At 59.6% G+C, this 22,211-nt stretch overlaps 2 protein-coding genes across 4 annotated transcripts; one reads left to right on the forward strand and one right to left on the reverse strand.

Annotated features, from left to right (window-relative positions):
• Nucleotides 1–32: 32 nt before the first annotated feature.
• Nucleotides 33–6,309, forward strand: Apba3 (amyloid beta precursor protein binding family A member 3). 3 transcript variants are annotated; one of them, XM_041669064.1, is made up of 11 exons: nt 33–144; nt 1,792–2,479; nt 2,561–2,600; nt 4,341–4,486; nt 4,572–4,658; nt 4,741–4,902; nt 5,025–5,195; nt 5,308–5,520; nt 5,648–5,767; nt 5,854–5,991; nt 6,115–6,309. In XM_041669064.1, the coding sequence occupies exons 2-11, from the start codon at nt 1,907–1,909 to the stop codon at nt 6,184–6,186; spliced, it is 1,722 nt and encodes a 573-aa protein (XP_041524998.1). In that variant the 5' UTR covers nt 33–144; nt 1,792–1,906; the 3' UTR covers nt 6,187–6,309. The 3 variants fall into 3 exon arrangements, with proteins under 3 accessions (XP_041524998.1, XP_041524996.1, XP_041524997.1); XM_041669062.1 differs by having other exon boundaries at nt 1,792–2,600; XM_041669063.1 differs by having other exon boundaries at nt 72–223; nt 1,792–2,600.
• Tjp3 (tight junction protein 3) lies at nt 6,273–22,054 on the reverse strand. Its single transcript, XM_041669060.1, has 21 exons — nt 21,759–22,054; nt 16,898–16,954; nt 16,711–16,820; nt 16,242–16,344; nt 15,006–15,333; nt 14,091–14,194; nt 13,733–13,892; nt 13,446–13,554; nt 13,261–13,322; nt 12,282–12,348; nt 11,985–12,141; nt 11,483–11,591; nt 10,336–10,576; nt 9,755–9,966; nt 9,107–9,202; nt 8,070–8,140; nt 7,628–7,838; nt 7,437–7,537; nt 6,919–7,179; nt 6,764–6,810; nt 6,273–6,488 (listed from the first exon to the last, which is right to left on the reverse strand). The coding sequence occupies exons 2-21, from the start codon at nt 16,943–16,945 to the stop codon at nt 6,386–6,388; spliced, it is 2,700 nt and encodes an 899-aa protein (XP_041524994.1). The 5' UTR covers nt 16,946–16,954; nt 21,759–22,054; the 3' UTR covers nt 6,273–6,385.
• Nucleotides 22,055–22,211: the final 157 nt, after the last annotated feature.

Consider the following 22,211-nt stretch of genomic DNA (forward strand, 5'->3'; position numbering starts at 1 on the left):
CAACAGGCAGCGTGAGGCTGCGCGTGCGCAATATTCCTGGGAGGTGCACAGCTTGAAGATCCGGATCCAAAGCTGGGATCCCAGAGAGCTGCTGAGTCTCCAGCAAGGACGGGCGAACCTGGTCATCCCGGGCCGGAGGCACAGGTACTGCGCCCGCGCGGGACCAGACGGGGCGACCCGAGGCCAGTGTCTGAGATTTAGGACCGGAGCCTGAGATCTGAGGGTCAGTGCCTGAGTTCTGGGGGTCAGTGCCTGAGTTCTGGGGACCGGAGCCTGAGTTCTGATGGTCAGTGCCGGAGTTCTGGGGGGTCAGTGCCTGAGTTCTGATGGTCAGTGTCTGAGCTCTGAGGTTCAGTGCCTGAGTTCTGGGGGCCGGACCCTAAGTTCTGAGGGCTGGAGCCTGAGTTCTGAGGGTCAGTACCTGAGTTTGAGGGTCAGTGCTTGAGTTCTGGGGGTCAGTGCTTGAGTTCTGGGGACTGAAGTCTGAGTTCTGGGGGTCAGTGCCGGAGTTCTGGGGATCAGTGCCTGAGTTCTGAGGGTCAGTGCCTGAGTTCTGGGGACCGGAGCCTGAATTCTGGGGGCTGCAGCCTGAGTTCTGGGGATCAGTGCCTGAGTTCTGGGGGTCAGTGCCTGAGTTTTGGGGATAAGTGCCTGAGTTCTGGGGGTCAGTGCCTGAGTTCTGGGGGCCACAGCCTGAGTTCTGGGGATCAGTGCCTGAGTTCTGGGATCAGTGCCTGAGTTCTGAGGGTCAGTGCCTGAGTTCTGGGGGCCGGACCCTAAGTTCTGAGGGCTGGAGCCTGAGTTCTGGGGGCCGGAGCCTGAGTTCTGAGGGCCGGACCCTGAGTTCTGGGGATCAGTGCCTGAGTTCTGAGGGTCAGTACCTGAGTTTGAGGGTCAGTGCTTGAGTTCTGGGGGTCAGTGCTTGAGTTCTGGGGACTGAAGTCTGAGTTCTGGGGGTCAGTGCCGGAGTTCTGGGGATCAGTGCCTGAGTTCTGAGGGTCAGTGCCTGAGTTCTGGGGACCGGAGCCTGAATTCTGGGGGCTGCAGCCTGAGTTCTGGGGATCAGTGCCTGAGTTCTGGGGGTCAGTGCCTGAGTTCTGGGGATAAGTGCCTGAGTTCTGGGGCTCAGTGCCTGAGTTCTGGGGGCCACAGCCTGAGTTCTGGGGATCAGTGCCTGAGTTCTGGGATCAGTGCCTGAGTTCTGGGGGCCGGATCCAGAGTTTTAGGGGTCAGTGCCTGAGTTCTGGGGGCCGCAGCCTGAGTTCTGGGGGGTCAGTGCCCGAGTTCTGAGGGTCAGTGCCTGAGTTTGAGGGTCAGTGCTTGAGTTCTGGGGGTCAGTGCTTGAGTTCTGGGGACCGGAGCCTGAGTTCTTGGGGTCAGTGCCTGAGTTCTGGGGGCCGCAGCCTGAGTTCTGGGGGCTGCAGCCTGAGTTCTGAGGGTCAGTGCCTGAGTTCTGGGGGCTGCAGCCTGAGTTCTGAGGGTCAGTGCCTGAGTTCTGGGGACCGCAGCCTGAGTTCTGAGGGTCAGTGCTTGAGTTCTGGGGACCGGAGCCTGAGTTCTGAGGGTCAGTGCCGGAGTTCTGGGGGTCAGTGCCGGAGTTCTTGGGGTCAGTGCCTGAGTTCTGGGGGCTGCAGCCTGAGTTCTGAGGACTGCAGCCCGAGTTCTGAGGACTGCAGCCTGAGTTCTGAGGGTCAGTGCCTGAGTTCTGGGGGCTGCAGCCTGAGTTCTGAGGGTCAGTGCCTGAGTTCTTGGTTGGCTCCTGTGTGAAAAGGGGACTTCTTTCCTGTGCAGGCCTCATGGGGACCGAGGCTGTCACCTGTTGGATCGTGGCTTTCCTAAGAGATTTCACCTAGCACCATTGTTCTTCAGCCTGGTGACGAAGCCAGCCTGAACCTGGGTTCCAGACATGGAGTTTCTAGACCCCCAGGACCCCCTAGGGCTCCCAGCCATGGACTTGGAGGAGCCAAAAGGCCCCAAGGTGCCCCCTGAGGACCACCCCTCCAGTACCCAGTGGGCCTCGGGACCCAGAGGACCTGCCTCCCTGAGCGAGATGGAGCTGGATGCATCTGGTGTCCAGGTGCTGGTCCAGCAGCTGGAAGCTCTGCCTGGTGACTTGGGTGGCCCGTTCCCAGATGGAGAGCCTTGTCCCCTGCACATTGCCACTGGCCAAGGCCTGGCCACCCAGGACAGCACAGACGCTGGTGGGCTCTTGTCTGCCGACGCAGGCGGGGATGACCTTCTGGGTCTGCTGAGGTGTGAGACATCTCTGCCTGCCCAACCGGGACCCCCAGATCCTCCACCGACCACACCCCGTTTGCTGCAGCCGCCTGAAGAGCCAGAGGGGGACCCAGGATCCCCGGGGTGGATGGAGGGCGTGTCGGCAGAGCCAGCAGACAGCAGGAGTTCCAGCAGCTCCCCAGAGCCCTGGCTGGAGACAGTGCCCCTGGTGACACAGCAAGAGCCACCTCTGGGTGCCCAGGTAACACCCCGACCCATGAATCCTGACCTCGGCCTACAGGGCAGCCCGGGGACCCAGGCCTGTTCCTCTTCTATCTTCCAGAGCCCTGAGACCCTGGCCTCATGCCCTGCTGTCTCAGAGGGTAAGTGACCCTTCTTACACAGGACCAGAATGTTCTAGAACAGCCCACAACCAGCCTTCCAAACTTGACATGTTTGCCGTGAGGATGCAGGGTTAGAGAGGATGGCTAGAGATGAGATATAGGATGAAAAGTACCCTAGAAACCACTGTCCACAAGGCCAGCTCCAGACTGCTGGGGGAGGGTGCTCCTAGGACCTAAAGATGACATTTACAGGGCTTTTTTGTTTGTTTTGTTTTTATTTTTCGAGACAGGGTTTCTCTGTAGCTTTGGAGCCTGTCCTGGAACTAGCTCTTGTAGAACAGGCTGGCCTCAAACTCACTGAGATCTGCCTGCCTCTGCCTCCCGAGTGCTGGGATTGAAGGCGTGCGCCACCACCATTTGGCAAGGCATTTATAGTTTTGTGCGAATTTTTGAGGGCTGGGAGACACCTAAGTGGACACGACACGCCAGCATGAGGACCTGGGTTCGAATCTGGGGAGGTATCTAAGTGGACACGGCACACCAGCATGAGGATCTGGGTTCGAATCCTCATTGCCCACTCAAGGAGTCCATGTGGTCCTGCATCACAGAAGATTCTAGGACTGTGGTTAATGCTATGATTTATCTCAGGAGTGTCCAAGCTGATGGTTTTGCCCAGTTTTGCATAGGCCTGAACGTTCTAAAGCCACAGAAAGAACAGGGTTCTACGTCAGCTTCAGGGTGACCTAGAAGTTTCAGATGAGCATCTGGGCATGCTGGCACCCACCTGACTCCAGCACACAGGAAGCTGGGATGGAAGGCAGGTTCCATACTGGCCTGAGCTGCATAGGCCCAGGGCTAAAGAAAGGTTAAAAACCAAAGTGGTCTGGAATTGAGGAAGGGTCTGTCAGCATAGCAGCTCAGATGGAAAGGGATCCTGGCACTCAGGAGCCGAGAAAGACTAGGGTGGAAGAGTGTTCTGGCTGCCAGGGGCAGAGAATAGCGCGGATCTCAACGGTGTAGCAGTTTACAGGGTCTGGGCGAAATTGCCTGAGGGCTGTCAAGGACCTGGGCTTTGAGATGCTGTGGATTTTCTGGGCTGTCTGGAGAGAATTGTAGGTCACTATGGAAAATGGCCATGAAGCCAGGTGGTGGTGGTGCACACCTTTAATCCCAGCACTGGGGAGGCAGAGGCAGGTGGCTCTCTGTGAGTTCAAGGCCAGCCTGGTCTACAAGAGCTAGTTCCAGGACAGGCTCCAAAACCACAGAGAAACCCTGTCTAGAAAAAAAGAAAAGAAAAAAAGAAAATGGAAATGATCTTGATCCTCTTTCTTTTTTTCTTTTTTGCATTTATTTATTGCTATGACAAAGAAGGGGCTTGGAGGATGGCATGTGGGAGGCAGTTCTCACCGCCATCGTGTGGAGTCCCAGGGGTCGACCTTAGGGTCATGCTTGGCTGCAGAGTGCCCTGTACCCCACTGAGACACCTTGCTGGCCCCTGCCTAATTCTGGAATGTTAGGGGTTTGAGACACCACAGTGAGGCCATTGGCTTTCAGCCCGGTCAGAAGATTAGTCTAGAAGAGGGGTCCGTGAGCTCCAGGTCCTGCTGAGGGTGATGCTTTCCAGGAGTTCTGGGAGCAGCAGGTACACAGCTGGCTAGCCGACACTGGAGCTGGAGCCCTGTGGATCCTTCTGGAACAGGCGATGGAGCACTGCGGGTCTAGCCTATCCTAATCCCCGGGACGGGACGGGCCTGAAGGTGCCCCTCGCTGTCACCACAGTTCCAGGTCCCTGTGGACACGAGGAGCTCGTGGACGGTGTTATCTTCACTGCGAAATATCTGGGCTCCACCCAGCTGCTGTCGGAGCGCAGCCCGCCGCCCAGCACGCGCATGGCACAGGCGCAGGAGGCTGTGGACCGCGTCAAGGTGAGCCAGGGTGGAGTTGCTGGGGCTGCATGGCGTGGTGACCTGGATGGCCACCAATCCCTGTGTCCCACCCCCCTCCACACAGGCCCCCGAAGGTGAGACCCAACCGATGGCAGAGGTGGACATCTTTATCTCCACCAAGAGGGTCAAGGTGCTGGCCGCCTACTCACAGGTACCCAGAGGGCCAGGCTTTGGCTGTGGTGGACTCTCGGGAATCTCCAGAGGTCCCCAGCCCATTCATCACGTGTCCACAGGACGCCCTGATGGACCACGCCCTGCAGACCATCTCCTACATTGCAGACATCGGGCCTGTGCTGGTCGTGATGGCCCGGAGACGGATGGCCAGGAGGACCACTCCCCAGGACCGCAGTCGGCGTCTCTACAAGATGCTGTGCCATGTCTTCCATTCGGAGGATGTAAGCAGCCGAGCCCTGGCCCCTCCTTGAGCCTGACTCAGAAACTGTGAGGTTTCTTGAAGGTGTGGGCCTTGGAACTGGGGCTTTGTAGGGTGTGAAGGAGCTTTCTGTCCTCCCAACAGGCCCAGCTTATCGCCCAGGCCATCGGCCAGGCCTTCAGCATTGCCTACAGCCAGTTCCTGCAGGAGAATGGGATCGACCCCAGCCAAGTGGGCACGCGGCCCTCGGATGCTGCCAGCCACCCGCACAATGGCGACCTGGACCACTTCTGCAACAGCCAGAACTGCAGGGAGGTGAGCAAGGGCTCGGGCCCCGCCCAGGCAAGCCCTCCACCCCGCCCCCAAATCCTGGCCCCGCCCCTGTCCTACAAAGGGCCCTCGCTAGCCCACGCGGCCCCGCCCCCAGGTCTGTATCCAGAAGAGGCCTGGAGAGGCCCTGGGCGTCGCCCTGGTTGAGTCCGGCTGGGGCTCACTGCTGCCCACCGCTGTCATCGCCAACCTGCTTCACGGGGGCCCTGCCGAGCGCTCCGGGGCTCTCAGCATCGGGGACCGTGTCACCGCCATCAACGGGACCAGCCTGGTGGGGCTGTCCCTGGCCGCCTGCCAGGCAGCCGTGCGTGTGAGTCGCTGTTCCGCGGGGACCGGGCCCCAGGGGTGCCACTGATCACAGCCCCACGCCCCCGGGGCATAAGCGGGTGGGTAGACTGAGGCCTGCGGAGGCCTAAACGGCACGGTGGGTCCCTCAGGAGGTGCGGCGACACTCGTCAGTGACACTGAGTATCATCCACTGCCCTCCGGTCACCACGGCCGTCATCCGGCGGCCCCATGTGCGCGAGCAACTGGGCTTCTGCGTGGAGGACGGCATCGTGAGGCCGGGACCTCCGGGCCGGGTGTGGGGTGGAGGCTAGCCCACAGCCCAGGGACGGGTCCTGAGCGCCGTGTCTCCCCCCAGATCTGCAGTCTGCTGCGTGGGGGTGCGGCTGAGCGCGGGGGTGTCCGCGTGGGACACCGCATTATCGAGGTCAACGGGCAGAGTGTGGTGGCCATGCCCCATGCGCGCATCATCCAGCTGCTCACCGAGGCGCGGGAGGTGCGAGAGGGGACATCACTCGACCTCAAAGCCTGTCACCCCTGCCCCTCACCCTGTCACCCCCACCTCACCTCTGCGCCATCGCCCGGACCTCACCTCTAACTCATCACCCCTGACCCTTAGATTCACATCAAGACGATGCCAGCTGCCACCTACCGGCTGCTCACGGGGCAGGAACAGCCGGTGTACCTGTGATCGCCCCGCCCACGCGTGCCTTCGTTCCGGCCACCACTTCTGTCGGCCCACGGGGACCCCAGAATCCTCAGCCTTATATTACTTTCTAATGTTAAAGAAAATTAAAGGTTTATTAATTGGTCAGAGGCTCTGGGTCCTACAAGGGAAACTGAGGCTCCAGGGAGCAGGAGGCAGGGCTTGTGACCTCTCAGGTCACAGGTCACAGGTCGGTGGCTGGGCCCCAGTCGTAGGCGTCATCATCGGAGGACTCAACATCCCGGGCTCTTGTGAACTTCCTCCTTAGAGCTTCGCGCTCGTAGGTCCTGGGGGCGGAAGTGGGTGCAGGGCGGCGGTGGGGAGGGGGTGAGGGTGCGTGGTGAGGAGGAGGTGGGGATGCACAACGTGACCTTGTCCCACCGACCCCACCAGGCAGGGCCCTATATTTAACTGTGGGCTGGAATTTGCAAGCAAACTCCTACACATCCTGAGAAGCCACAGCCCCAATGCCCTTCCTTATCCCTTTATCCCTGAGGACTCTGTCCTCAAGTCCTGACTGGGTGGGGTGCGGAGTGGCTCTGCGTCCCTCAAGGGCACTTACCGCATGCTGTCCTCGCGCCACTGGCCCTGGGGATGGCGACTGCCAGCCTAGAGGGAAGAGAAAGGCCATGACCCGCTGACATGCGCAGAGGGGGTTAGGGGGTGACCAGGCGCAAGGGAGGGTCCCACTCCCCCACCGCGCTGGGCTGTGCCCACCTGCGTCTCAAACTCGGCAGTGATCCCCCCGTGACCCCTCAGCCCCTCTTGGTCTTCCACCCATGCAGGCTCCGAAGACCGGGCCAGAGCGGGGACCAGGGGCTCCTCATCGGCGTCCTGGGGCCCGCTGCCCTCGCCGTCTGTGTAGGCGCCGTCCGTGTCCTCGTAGTCGCTGTTGGCCCGACTGTCACAGCTGAGGTCCCCGGAGCTGGTATCCAGGCCGCGGCCCGGCAGATCAAGGTCCTCGGATGAGCCGTCCAGCTGTGGGGAACAGGATGCTGTGACCCTGAATGCCAGCCTCCACTACCCCATGCCCGGCCATGACGTCTGATGGGTGCCTTTGCAGGGGTTCAGCTCTGGACAACTTCTATGCATCCTACAAAGTCCCGGATCCAAAGTCCAGCCCTAAGGGCAGAAGCTTGCTCAAGCAAAATCTTGGTTACTGTGTACTAGGAAGCCACAACCTGGTTACTTATGAGGTTCACCCAGCTATGCCCTCCTTTCTCCGCACCCCGCACCTGGTCTTCCGCAGTCCAGATAGGCCGCGTCTGCTGCTGCTGCACCACGGCCTTGATCTCCTGGTACCAGGAGTCATTGGTACCGTGCAGGGGGACGGTGGCTGCGAAGACAAGGGCAGACGTCACCCTGGCGCCTCCTCTACACGCTCCCCCCTCCCCTGCGCGTACTGCCCTCTCCACCCCTCCTGCACCTGTGAAGAGGTGCCCGCTGTGTTTCTGGAGCTTCTGTGCCTGCGCATATAGGCGGCGGCTGCTGCGGCGGGAGGCTGGGGCCAGCCACTCCCGCAGAGCCTTCAGGGCTGGGCGGCTTTCGGGGACGCAGAAGATCACGATGGGGTAGTATTGCACGTAGTTGAGGCGCTCGATGGCTGAGGGGGTGACGTCCAGGAGCGCGTGCCTGTCCTGGGTCACGGGCGGGGTAAGGGACAGGTGAGAGATCCGCTGTGGCTGGGAACCCGGATCCACAAGTGTACGGCTCCGGGTATTCGAACTCGGGTCCTCAGCCTCCAGAGAGCGGGCTCAGGGGTGTGGACCTGAGACCCGCGTCCAGCAGGAGCCCGCAGCGCACCGCTGCCCCAGAGGGGATCCCTCCGTGCCCATGCGGGGCCTCAGGTTCCCCATGTCCGTGCTTACCCTCTCGGCGATCACCCGCACCGTGTCCAGTTTGATGATCTTGGATGGGTTGTCAGTCCGGGACACGCTTTCTGAGGAGGCAGGGGACCAGGCTGATGTCATCCACTGTGTCCCCCACCGCAGTTTGCACACCAACCCCAGCCCCTTTCCCACCCTCCCACTTCCTGTGCCTCCGGGAAGGAGGACCTCACCCCACCACCCATGGGGCTTCCTTTCTTTTTCCTGGCTGAGTAATAGTCCACCTTGTACTTGTCTGGGGCCTGACTTTCTGTCCTTCCGCACATCAATCCCAGTGATTGTATTTCCTGATGACTAATGGGGTTGCAGATGACTTTGCCCTTTGAATGCCACCCAGCCTCCTCCAGGGGCCTCCTCTCTGAGCAGCCTGAAATCTGTCCTATCTGGTTCTCTGTGTGAGGAGCCCTCTAAGACTCCCGGCCCCCTAGAGCCACCCCACCTGCTAAACGCTCACTCCTGAGCCACACCCACGGGCCTCGGTTTCCCCTTTTAATATTTTAAAAAATGGAGTTGATGTAGCCCAAGCTGGCCTCTAGCTATGTAGTCAGTGCTGACCCTGGACTCCTGATGACAGGCCCAGTTTATGCTGGGATGGAGACATGATTTGAATACAGAGTTTCATTATGTTGCCCAGGCTGTCCTGAAAACTGCTATCCTCTTGCCTCAGCCTTGAAGCAGCAGGGATCATAGGTGGGATGATGTACTGACATGCTCATAGTTAAAAGTGAAACAGAATTTTAAAAATAAAGAAAAAAAACTGAACAACTCTTCAGCAAATGAGAAGGCGGTGTTTGCCTCGGTTCCCAGAGGCCAACAGACTGCGCCCAGATCAATTGACAATGTCTGGCCCTGGCATTGAGTGCAGTGGTTGGCGTGAGATCGATGCTGTCTGGCCTGGGCATGGGGGTGGGAAGGTGGGAGGGGTGGGAGCTGGCATCGATTGATGCTGTCTGGCCCTGGCACGAATGGGGGAGAGGGTGAGACACCCCCTTCATGGCTGCCCTCATGCCATGTTTTACCTGCAATTTCGAACTGGTCGGGCATCTCTGCTGTCAGCCTCTTCATGGCGATGTCGGCCACCGGTCCCAGGATCACCACCGGGCGCTTAAAGCTGGCTGGGAAGTGGAGAAAGTAGCAAGGTCAGGTTCAGGGTCAGGGTACTCAAGCCAGAAGTCTGGGAAGCTGAGGCAGGAGGATTGCTGCAAGTTCAAGGCGGGCAAACAAAGGAAGTTCTGTTTTGTTTCTGATCTTGGGACTACTAGATGTGGAACAGACTGGCAAGTAACTACAGTCTCACTGTGTCTGGCCCTTGGTTTGATTTTATAAATAAAGTTTTATTGAGATACCACCTATCTGCCTGCCTCTCCCGCTGCGCAGCCAACTGAGTACAGTTGGGCCGAGAGAGTCAAACATGCCTGAGTTTTTTTTTTTTAATTAAGATTTTTAGTAATTTATTTAGACACAAGGTCTTTCTGCGTAGCCCTGGCTGTCCTGGAACTCACTCTGTAGATCAGTCTGGTCTCGAACTCACAGAAATCTCTCTGCCTCAGCTTCCAGAGGGGGGCGGGGTGCACGGTTTGTGCTACCCAACAGAACCGAGGGGAAGGCAGGCAATGGCTTCGAGGCCCTGTGACCTGGGGAGGAGGGTTGCTCCCACGACCACCCACCTTCTCGCAGCACCACGCGTTCGTAGGGCGGGTAGTGTCCCTGCTTGGTCAGCACTGACAGGTCCTCGCGGCTCCGCTGGGTAGTCTTCTTGGTCCCTCGGCGGAGACCCCGGAGCCGCCAGAACTCGGCCCGTGGGTTGGAGGCCAAGGGGGCGCCTGGGCCAACGCCCGCTGCCCGTTGCGCAGCCTCCAAGCTGGCCAGCTGCTCTGCCCTGGGGAACACAGGGGACATAAGGGACAGAACACGGCCTAGAGAGGCAGGACTGAGTTAGGCTGAGGACCCTGAACTGGGGACGTCCGGGGTGGGTCCTTAGAGGAAGGCGGGAAAGGCTGCGCTGCTGATTCTGAAGAGAGGATGGGGCCACAAGCCAAGGGATGTGGGGCCTCTGGATGCTGGTACCCGGGAGGGGTTGGATACTGGGAAGGAACTCTGACTCAGAAATCAATGGATAAATAAGGCCATATCTGTGCTCAGTATACAGTGGCGGCAGCACACACCCCCGCCCACACCACTGTGACTCACTCCAGGGAGCCCGAGGCAATGGGGAAACTGAGGCGGCAGCCTGGGGAGCTCCTCCCACCTGCTCTGATTGGGGATGACTCCACGTTCTTGCTCTCGGAGATCTCTGCCCATGCGGGCAGCCAGCCAGAGGCCCCCACGACCACCGTAGCCAGACCCTGAGCCACGGTACAAAGTGTCCACCACGTGGAAGACGTCACCACGAGTGAAGCCCAGGCCGTAAGGTGGGCTCGGCTCCAGCTCGAAGTGCGTGCGGATGTAGAAGGAGTCACCCACGCGGGACTGGACCATCTTCTTGAAGACTGAGGACAGAGGTGGGGGAGGGTGTCTTCTCGAACTCCTCAAGGGCCCATCCCTCCCTGGGGACCTCGCTTGGGCAGACACAGTGCACTGTCCCTGCGGAGCCTGGAGCTTTGGGTCTTTGTTTTATTTTATTTATTTATTTGTTTATTTTTGGTTTTTTGAGACAGGATTTCTCTGTAGCTTTGGAACCTGTCCTGGAACTAGCTCTTGTAGACCAGGCTGGCCTCGAACTCACAGAGATCCACCTGCCTCTGCCTCCCAAGTGCTGGGATTAAAGGCGTGCGCCACCACCGCCACCCGGCTTTTTTTTCCTCTTAAGATTCATGTATTTCTTATGTATGCAGTGTTCTGCCTGCACCCCAGATCTCATTACAGATCACTGTGGGTTCTGGGCGGGAACTGAACTCAGGACCTCTAAGAAAAGCAGCCGGTGCTGTTAACCACTGAGCCATCTCTCCAGCCCCCTTGGGTTTCTCTGTGTAGCCCTGGCTGTCCTGGAACTCTCTCTGTGGACCAGGCTGGACTCCACTCGCCTGCCTCTGCTTCCCAAGTGCTGGGATCAGAGGTATGTGCCATCATGGTGGTGGGTGGCGGCCAGAGGTTGATGTTGGACTCACCAGCTCTGCCAGGCTGGCCGTGACCCCGGGGATACTCCTGTCTCCACATCCCCATAGCTGGTCCAGGGCTTAGAGTCTGGCTTTTTTTTGTTTGTTTGTTTGAGACATGGTTTCACTGTAGCCCTGGCTGTCCTGGAACTCACACTGTAGACCAGGCTGGACTCCAACTCAAGAGTTCTGCCTGCTCAAGCCTCCCAAGTGTTGGGTGGTGTGCCACCACCACCTGGCTAGTGTCTGGATTTTCATGTGGGGTCCTGGTGCCTGCGGGGACACCTCAGGGACACTCACTGTCCTGCTTGCTCTGCGTCACAAGCTCCATGTCCTCCCCCGGCGGCAGCTCCAACAGGAAGTTCACAGCTTCCTCCCGGGTCAGGTTCCGGAATGGCATGCCGTTCACCTGCCGGAAAAGGGATACGGGTGATGTGGTGGGGCTGGCACCTGAGCCACTGCCTCCCCAGTGTCTCTGTGACTGGATCTCACCCATGGCTGAGTGTCATACAGATCCAGGGAGGAGCCAGGCTTAGTACACACAGCCAAGTCTGAAAGCCTCAGGCAGTGTCGAGGGGTCCAGCCCCATCCCACCACCATGTAAAAACTCTTGGAGTTAGTGAGAGAGCTCAGCGGGGAATTGCTTGAAGACTTGAATTCGAATCCCTGCCACCCATGGAAAAAGTCAGGTATGGGGCGCAGGCCTGTGATCCCAACGATTCAGGGATAGTAAGTTGCAGGCCAGCCTGGGCTACCAGGAGGACCCAGGGCCACATTCCCGGGGCCTGCTGTCCCGTGTCACCTGTAAGATCTCGTCCCCTTCCTGGATGCCTTGACCATCGGCTGGGCTGCCTTCTTGCACCCCGGACACAAAGATGCCCACGTCGTTGCCACCAGCCAGCCGCAGGCCGATGCTCGCACCCTTGGGGAAGTGCACGACACGCGTGTCAGGGCTGTAGCTACCAGAGAGGAGGGTGATCAGGCCATGGTGGCAGTGGGTGCTGACATTCCACAAGCGGGGAGTTAGGGTTATATGGGCTGGGAGGACAGCTGCAGGATGTGGGACCTCTGGAATCACATGCTCATCTAATATACTCACCCACGATCTGACAGGCTCTGCTGGCTGGGGACACGGTAAATGTCATAGCGGCTTTCTCCAGGATACTCTACAAGAAACCCGCAGCCTTCATTCTTTCAGAGAATGCAAATACTGCACAGAGCAAAGACCCAACCCAGATGGGCTCCACCCCCAGCACCTCATTGGAGGATTCTAGGCAGGGCTCCACCCTGACCACGCCCCCAGTCCCCTCACTGGGAATTCTAGGTGGGGCTCCACCCTGACCACGCCCACAGCCCATCACTGGGGGATTCTAGGCGGGGTTCCACCCTGACCACGACCCCAGCCTCTCAATGGAGATTCTAGGTGGGGCTCCACCCTGACCACGCCTCTAGTCCCTCACTGGGGATTCTAGGCGGGGCTCCACCCTGACCACGCCCACAGCCCATCACTGGGGATTCTAGGCAGGGTTCCACCCTGACTGATGTGGTAGTGTCATATATCAATCTGTTGATTTCATTGGTTAAGCAATAAAGAAACTGCTAGGCCCATTTGATAGGCCCACCCTTAGGTGGGTGGAGTAAACAGAATGGAAGGCTGGGAGAAAGAAGCTGAGTCAGAGAGTCGCCATGACTCTCCCACTCCAGGCAGACCCACGTTAAGATCATTCCTGGTAAGCCAGCTCGTGGGCTACAGCAGATTATTAGAAATGGGCTAGTCCAGGTGCGAGAGCTAGCCTAGAAGAGGCTAGATAGAAATGGGCCAAGCGGTGTTTAAAAGAATACAGTTTCCGTGTAATTATTTCAGGGCATAATCTAGAGCTAGCCATGTGGGCGGCCGGGTGCTGGGGACACAGCCCCGCCGCTCCAACTACAACACTGACCCCGCCCCGCAGCTCCTGGGGGGGGTGATTCTAGGTGGGGGATCCCCTGACCATGTCCCCAGTCCCTCGTCTCCCCTCCCTGCCTGGCTTTTAGCATGACTGCTGCAGGTGAGGAAGAGTGCAGCCTTGAGTGCTCACCTGGCTCAGCAACGGCTCTTGAATCCACTGACCGTTCCCGCCTCCGGGGCTGCGGGCTCTCCCTGGGTGAAACGAGAGCCCAGTAAGTCAGGGTGCATCTGCATGGGCCCCCCTAGACGTAGGGTCACCCCTGCAACTAGGCAGAGCAAGGGTCTGGCCTCTCACAGCCACCACCCTGCACTCACATCGAAGAGCTTGGCTGGCTGGCCTCGGGGCTCCGCTGACTCTGCAGAGGTGGTGGAGGGATGTGGGATGGGGGCGCCTGGGACAGTTCCGAGGTCAGGTCTGAGATGTCTGTAGAGGAGGGGCAGGGAGTCAGCCAGGGTCGCACCTGATCTTGGCATTCATGTCATACTGGGAACCACGCAGGCCCTAAAGAGCCAGCTGTGCCGCTGTGGACTTGCGAGGCTTGAGGTCAGTTCTCATCCCTCTCTGAGTCTCCGGGAGCCAAGCTTGGAGTTGCCCTCCTCACCTTCCATAAGGGAGCTGTCGCTGTCACTCACTGCGGGAGGGATGTTCACTAGGAACTGCCCGCTATCCCTTAGCACCAGCAGCGTCAGCTCCCCCTCTGACTTCTCGATGAGTTGCCGTGTGTCGCTCAGGGACAGATTCGCACTGGACACCCCATTGATCTGAGAGGGGTCGGTAGAAACAAACAACCCGAGTGTCGAGAAGCAGCATGGGATTGAGGGGGGACTGGAAACATTTGGCTTGGTGAGGGGATCCCGAAACAGACAACAGGAGGATTGGAAATAATTCCTGGTGCTGGGAGCACGGCACTGCCCGCCTTGGTCTCAGTTTCCCCACCTCAAGCATAATCCTGGCCTCACCTGCAAGATAAGGTCTCCTTCCTGCAGCCCGCGGTTCCGGGCAGCGAGACCAGAATCTGTGATGTGTTTTATGAAGATCTGGCTACCCAGCTTCACTCCGAACTCTGGAAGGGAGAAGAGGGAACTCTTTAGCCAGGAGACCAAGATCATTTAACCTGACTTTGAAGTAACATATAATCCTCCTGGGGCTGGAGAGATGGCTCAGTGGTTAAGAGCATTGCCTGCTCTTCCAAAGGTTCTGAGTTCAATTCCCAGCAACCACATGGTGGCTCACAACCATCCGTAATGAGGTCTGGTGCCCTCTTCTGGCCTGCAGACATACACACAGACAGAATATTGTATACATAATAAATAAATAAAATGTTTAAAAAAAAAAAAAACAAAAAAAAAAACATATAATCCTCCTGTTTTAGGGGCTGGAGAGGTGGCTCAGAGGTTAAGAGCACTGCTCTTCCAGAGGATCTGGGTTCAATTCACAGCACCCACATGGCAGCTCATAACCATCTGATGCCCTCTTTTGGCTGCAGCAACACATGCAGGCAGAACACTGCACACATAATAATAAATACATAAGTCTTAAAAAAAATTTTCCTGGCCAGGCGGTGGTGGCGCATGCCTTTAATTCCGGCACTCAGGAGGCAGAGGCAGGCGGATCTTTCTGAGTTTGAGGCCAGCCTGGTCTACAAGAGCTGGTTCCAGGACAGGCTCCAAAGCTACAGAGAAACCCTGTCTCAAAAAACAAAAATAAAATAAAATAAAATTTCCTGCTTTAGCCTCTAAAGTGGGCGGGGTCCACCCTGGCCACACCCCCTGACTGGAGGATTCTAGGTGGAGGGAGCGTAGGGGAGCATCCACCATGTTCCCTGCGCCTGAGGATTTTTTTTTCTGTTTTGGGGTCCAACCCAGTCCCCTCACCCTCGCTGTTTCTTCTCTTCACCAGCACGGACTTGTGTGGCCTCATGAGCACATCCTGCTTCGGCAAGCGCTTGTAGCCAGATACCAGGTCCAGTCCGTTGGGCTCGGATCTACCACCCGAGCTCTGGTGCCGGTGACTACCCACGCGGCTACGGCGTCCTGCCTTGGTTCGGCGAGAACGCTCACCCCAAGATCGGCCAGAACCGCTGGAGGAGTCGCCCTCATAGCCCTGGCCATGGTCAACTTCCTCCCGGTCTGAGAGCTGGTGGCTCGGTGATGTGCTGGCCTTGGTGACAGGTAGCTGCACCCTGCGAGGGCGCTTCACTGTCTGTGGGAGGGAGGAGAGACGTCAGAAGAGGCAGGAAGAGTGGACCCTAGGGAATCCAGCCCCACTCTGGGCTCAGCACCAAAGCTGTCATCTGACTGGGCCCGTGTGACTCTGTGGGGGAGGGGTCCCGATATGAGCACAACTGTGGGCTCTTGCCCCAGCACACCAGCTACACAGGAGGAGGTCCTTCTCCCATCAGTCCAGGATGGCCACTCCGACTATACAAGGGACCAAGGCAGGGGGATCAAGACTTAAAAATTAGGGACTGGAGAGGGGGCTCAGCCGTTAGCTCACTGGCTGCTTTTTCATAGAACCTGAGTTCAGTTCCCAGCACCCACAAGGCAGCTCACAACTGTCTGTAACTGTGGTCTCATGGTGTGTACTCTTTTGGTGGGCAGAGAGATGTCCAGGCAGACAAAACATCCACATATGTAAAATAAATAAGTCTAAAAAAAAAAGGAAAGATTTCGGAAAAGAGACTGAGAAAAATAAAAAGAAAAAAGAGCTGTGCCTGCCTAGATTCTTCCAGTGAGGGGCTTGGGCGTGGTCAGGGTGGAGCCCCGCCTAGAATCCTCCAGTGAGGGGGCTGAGGGCGTGGTCAGGGTGGAGCCCCGCCTAGAATCCCCAGTGAGGGGCTGGGGGCATGGTCAGGGTGGAGCCCCGCCTAGAATCCCCAGTGAGGGGCTGGGGGCGTGGTCAGGGTGGAGCCCCGCCTAGAATCCCCAGTGAGGGGCTGGGGGCGTGGTTAGGGCGGAGCACAGACTCAATATGCCCTATCCTGCGTTCCATTTCCTTTCCAGCACCCCCAGAAAAACATGCTAACGGAATTATATATGCTTCTGCCAGTATCACAGGACCTCCTGGCTTATTGAGTGTGGACTCAGTTTCCCCAACCTATGCCCACTCACAATGTTGGCCGTTTTGTTGCAGGTTTTCAGAATCTGGATGGCGAAGGCAGAGGTGACGTTCTCCACTGAGACCCCATTCACCATGACGATGTGGTCCCCGGTCCTGAGGGAGTGGCCCAAGTGAGGAAGCTCAGGGCTGCACCCATCCCGTGGCCATTCTTTGGTGTACCCAGACTGGTTCTAAGTAGATATTTTGCTTTTTCCGTCCTGCCCTCCGGTGTATTCTGTGTCTTTTCCTCCCTCCCTCCATCACCCATGGCTCTGTCCACGGGATTCCAGGAACCCTGTTTGCAATCTTTCTGTTCCAGTTCCCTGCCATCCTGCCCTGGGGCTCTGCCCTGCCTCTGGGACCAGGAAGTGTTAGGGACAGGAGGCCCTGTGGACGGAGCTGCAGGTGCGGGGGTGGGGTGGGGGGTGTTTCTGGCCCTTATGCTGCCCCCCACCGCCCCCATCGCGTTCCGATTCTCACTGGAGCCTGCCCACGGCCGGGCCTCCGGGCACAACGTCGGACACGACCACGGATCTGCTGTCGGGGTCGTGGCCTCCAGAGATGGCGATGCCGAAGCCGCGGCGGGGGTCCTGAGGGACACAGGCGACAGGGCGTTACTTCCTGGGCCCAGGGGCTCCCCCTCCGTCAGGGGCAGGCCGCAGCTCACCTTGTACAGCGTGGCCGTGTGCTGTTCCCAGATGGTCAGTTTCTCCATGTCTGCCACCTACGGAGACAGGGACAGGCTCATGGGGCCTGAGAAGACCACCTTCCTCGGCGGCAACCACAAGGGCGTCCTGCCTGCCCCCAAACACCAGCCTCCATCCAGCTCCCGGGCTTCTGGGCGAGATGGCCCTGGGTACGCTTCCTCCCCCCCCCCCCCCCAGCTAAAACCCTCAGGACGGCATCTTACTGTCACAGAACCCAACGTGCCCTGCCTACACACCCCCTCTGCGGAGCTGTGACCCTCTGCTGAGTTGTGTGACCCCCTCTGCTGAGCTGTGACCCCCCGCTGAGCTGTGTGGACCCCCTCTGCTGAGCTGTGTGACCCCCTACTGAGCTGTGTGACCCCCCTTACTGAGCTGTGTGACCCCCTGGGCTGAGCTGTGTGACTCCCCCTCTGCTGAGCTGTGACCCCGCCCTCAGCGGAGCTGTGTGACCCCCTTGCTGAGCTGTGATCCCCCTCTGCTGAGCTGTAACCCCCCTCTGCGAAGCTGTGTAACCCCCCCATCTCCCCAGTTCTGATCCCTGGGCTTTAGTTTGCTTTTGGGGGGCGGGGCGGGCGTGGGACTCTTGCTCCGTTGCCTAGGTAGCTCCAAACTCATGGCCATCCTCCTGCCTCAGCTCCTGGGTGCCACAGGCACCACAAACCCTGGCTGACTTTCTTCAGGCGCTGGGAAAGGTCCCCGGCTGTGGAATTTTTATTTCTTGCTTTCCTTTAAGATAAGGCTCCTGAGGGTGCCTGGGCTGCTGGGGGAGGGGAGGCAGGTGGCCGGGCCTGTCCAGACCTGCCGAGCCTGTCCCCGCTGGTGTGGACCGGTCCCCCGAGGGTCGAAAACCCTCAGGGGCTCCCCAAGGATTAGCCCGAGCCTGGCTGCCAGTCCCTGGCACTCCTACGGATTTCTCCGCAGTCCCCTGCAGGCTCTCGCCCTTTCGCTTAGGTGTGAGTTCCGGACCCAGCCACCAGGAAGCCCAGGCGACCTGCTAGCAGCTACAGCCCTCCTCAAACTCCTCTTCAGCCTTCAGAGCCCCGTGGCCACGGTCTCTTCCTCTGCTTCCCACACGCACATCTGACACCCTCCCTTTGGAGTCTGGGGTGTCACAATCTAATCCCGTTTACTCTGGGGATGCCCCGACTCTGGGCGCGGGCGGCAGGCCGGGCTGGGGGTCTAGGGACCAGAGCTTGAAAACCAGAGCAGGGCGGTTTAAAACCGCTTGCTCCCAGCCCCTCGGCCCCGCCCCTGTCACCTGCAGGCGCGCTCGGCGGGGGGTGGGGGTGGGGGGACCAGGACGACGACACTGGCTCCCTGCTGTCCCTCCCCGCGGGCCAGGTGGCAGGAGGAGGGGCAGGGCTAGGAACAGGTCCGTGGAGGGTCATTCCTCCCAGGCGGACACAAAGCTAGCAGTGAGGTGACCCAGCAGCTGCTGCCTCAGTTTATCCTCCTGGGGAGTGAAGGACTCCGTGCTTGAAGAGCAAAGTCCCCCAGGGTCCCCAGAGCCGGCTACAATCACCCCGCCCTCCAGGCTCCTGAAAGTCTGTACACAGTCGGTGCTCTATAAATGCCAGCGGCCAAGAACAGAACAAAGCCCGATTATCTATCACGTGCGAGCGGGTCTCACGGTCGCGGTGGGATTCGAACTCGGGGCTCTCGAGGGCGGGGTCACACCTTTATTGCCCTACGCGGCCCCAGGCTAGGCCCCACTTCTGGGCCTCAGTTTCTCCAGCTGTTAAGCAGGCAGACAAGGTTTGGAAAGCCTGGGTCGCACTCCCGTTCCCTCCCCCGAGCTCCGGAACTACTCGCCTGGAATCTCACCGCCATGGTGCAAACAGGGGGCCTGGAACCCGACAACCAGCGCCCCTCTGTGGAGAGGGAGGGGCCTGGAGACCGTAGGTCCGCCCCGACCGGGGGCCAGGAGGGTCGCAGGCCAGCCGGGCCGCGCTCCCGCCGCACCTGTCTTCCTCCCCTGTCGACCCGCCAGGTCCCGCCCCGCCCGGCCCCGCCCCGCAGCCCTCCAGACCCCGGCACGCCCCCATTAGGCCCCACCTCCGCCGATCACGCCCCGCCCCCAGCAGCCCCGCAGCCCCACCGGGCACCGCCCTTCAGCCCTACCAGGTCACGCCCCTCCGGTACGCCCCCACCGGGCCACGCCCCGACACTCCCACTGGACCCGCCCCTCCACTCCGGTCCCTACACCCGCGATCCGGTCCCGGCTTTCCACACAGCCCCGCTGAGCCGGCGGCCGGGGCTGAGCGGACCGGCCCGGGCTGATGTGTCCCACCCGTGGGCCGGTCACACATCGCGCTCGGGGTGCACCCGGGTCGGCGGGATGCAGAGGGCGACGAGGCCGGCGTGTGGCGGGCAGGGACGTGGCAGATGGGGCTCTGAAGCTCGGTTAAGAGTTTGCGGAGACGGGGGCAGCGATGATCTCCCGCCCCCTCGGCGCGGATGCTGTGAGAGCGCGAGGACCTGAGTTCGAATCTCCCTCGCCCACGGGCGGCTCCGGGAACTGCACAGCCCCCTCAGGACAGAGTGAGCCCGGGCCAGCCTGGGCTACAGTGAGACCCTTGTCAGGTTCCCCGGCTTCCCCGCGTTCGGGGGAGCCGCCCAGCCCAAGGTCAAAGGGCTCGTCCGGACCGAGGCCGCGACCGCAGTGTCGGTCAAGGTGGAGCTGACCACAAGTCTCCGAGCTAAAACCAAAGACCACGTCCTGTACGGCAGGGTGGGAGGGTGGACTGTGGGTCTGTGCCCCAGTTTCCCCTTCTGGAAATGGGAATGATAGTTGCACCTGTTTCCAAGGTTTAGAGGAACATTTACGAAGCTGAGTCACTTAGGGCAGATTCTGGCGTCTCTGGCCAGGGTTTGGCTGTATAGGGGGGTGGGGCGTGGGGGCCGCCGGGGTGGGCGAACCCGGAGACCAACCCTGGAGCAAGCGGGATTCCAGAAAGAACCCCGGCCGCTTCATTCCTTGCCTCAGTTTCCCCTTCTCAGAAAGCCTAGCACTTGGGGCTGCAATTCCAGCTTCGGCCAGCAGGGGGCACGCGGAGCCCAGGAGTGGAACTGGGCGTCGCGGGTCTAGACGGGGTCCCTGCCCCCCCCCCCCAAGTCATCAAACAGTCTGCGGGCTTCCTCAGCTCCCTGTCGATTAGGGGTGTTGTTGTTTCTAGTCTCACGTAGACCAGGCTGGCCCAGAGCTCACCATGTAGAACTGGGGGGAGAGGGGGTCCCTCAGTCTGCAGCTGTCTGTACCACCGCGCCATTTGTGCATTTATGGAGTGCCTGCTGTTTGCCAGATCTCATTCTTATTTTTTTCGAGACAGGGTTTCTCTGTGGCTTTGGAGCCTGTCCTGGAACTAGCTCTTGTAGACCAGGCTGGTCTCGAACTCACAGAGATCCGCCTGCCTCTGCCTCCCGAGTGCTGGGATTAAAGGCGTGCGCCACCATCGCCCGGCTCAGATCTCATTCTGAATAGTGGGAACAGCTCAGGGGTGCAGCTGGACGCAAGGCCCCTGAGGAATAAGGGGGACTCATGGGCGAGCGCCTGACGGGCAGTGTCTCTAGCTCACAATCGGTTCGTAGCTCCAAGAGCCACTTCAGTAATAAACTTCTGGGCAGGGGCTCGTGTGTGCAGCCAGGGGTGTCAGAGGGAGGTCAGGAGTTCAAGGTTACCCTTGGCTACTTAAGGAGACAGACGCCAGCCTGGGCTACCTGAGATCCTGTCTCCAAAAAATTGAAAAGATAAAACTGAATTTCTGAGCCTTGCTCCCGATATACATGGCGGCATACAGTAAACGCTCAATAAACGCACGTCGTTGCTTAGGCAGCCTGTCTCCATAGCAGCGTATCCCACTGACCTGGCCATGCCCAAGGGTGTTGGGTTCTACCCTGAGCAAACACTGCCTCCCTGGCACCCGGCCAGGCCCAGGAGGAAGGACGGAGCCCAAATTCCCTGCATGGACTTTCCCCAGACTCGGGGCCACACGGAAGTGCCCGAATGGAGGGGTCAGCTCCGAGGTCTCCTTCGGGAACAGTCTTACTCTACTGTGCATCTGCAGGGAAGTGGCTGACCCTCTCTGGGCCTCTCAGTTCACTTTGTGGCGAATGGGGACCGCCTGCCTCAGCAACTGTGAGTGTAGCCTTGGCTTCTCTGTGGTGCAGAATAAGAAACTGAGGCTGGGCTAACACTGTGGTCGACAGCTGAAACTACAGCGCCAGACCCACCCTGCCACCTGAGCCTTCCTGGTCCGGAATAAAGTCACCTCGGATGGCGGGACACACCCTCCTGAAGGAATTCTTCATTCCTTCCTTGTTTGGGGGCAAATGACCCAGAAGCAACCAATTCCTGTTGTCGCCCCCTTGGTTCCCTGTCAGGCATTTGCCATCCCCCTCAGCAAACAATTCCAGCCCCGTCCTGTCCGGGTCCCCACACTGTGTAACCCGGGACAGGTGGCATCCCTCTGCCTTGGGAATTCGGGATGACCCTTGGGAGAGTTACAGGAAAACCCGGACTTAGTCCACCAGACTTCCCTCACGGGCTAGGGGATCAGGGACCAGCTCGCTGTCCCCACCTCCCTGCCCGGCACCTGCGCTCACAATGACCCTTTGAAGGCTCGGCTGCAGCGTCCCGGGCACCGTGCCAGGGCAGAAACTGCAGCCGCGCAAAGCCTCGGAAGCTGTGTCAGATGCCCACGCAGGATGGCGGCTTCCGGCTCCCCCGAGGAGCACTCAGAGCCAACTTGGGGGTCCCGGGAGCCCGAGGTAGGGTCACCTGCATGCATGTGGCCCTCCGGGTGAGCTTGGCTGGAGACTTACCCGTCTGGAAGACTGAGCGGGGGCAGGGTGGGTGGTAGCAGCCGGGTCCTGGATGCACGTCTGGCATGGGTGTCAGGGAGGAGACCCAAGCTGGCTGCTCAGGCCGGATGACCTGTTTGCTCACCGCGGTGCCCTGGCAGAGCGCAGCGAACGCGCGGGAGGGCGCATCCCAGTGTCGGGTGGAGCCGGCGACACTGGGCAATGGTGAGTGCAGGAGGCCGCCCGCAGGTGGGAGGGCGTGTGGCTCTGTCGCAAGGTACTCTCACGTGGCAGGACAGGCCTTAACCCCTGAGCACCCAGAGGCCTACCTAGGAATGCACCCCACGGCACCAACCCCGGGGATCACAGCGTAGGCGCTCAGAAAACACTGCGCGCACTCACTAAGGGGTGGGGGTGGGGGCTGTGCCCTTTGTGCAACCCACCCGCTGCCAAACTTCCTTTCATCGCAGAGGC

Source organism: Microtus oregoni, unplaced genomic scaffold, assembly GCF_018167655.1.
Source record: "Microtus oregoni isolate MIOR12 unplaced genomic scaffold, Mior012 000019F_ref0000042, whole genome shotgun sequence".
Classification (NCBI taxonomy): domain Eukaryota; kingdom Metazoa; phylum Chordata; class Mammalia; order Rodentia; family Cricetidae; genus Microtus; species Microtus oregoni.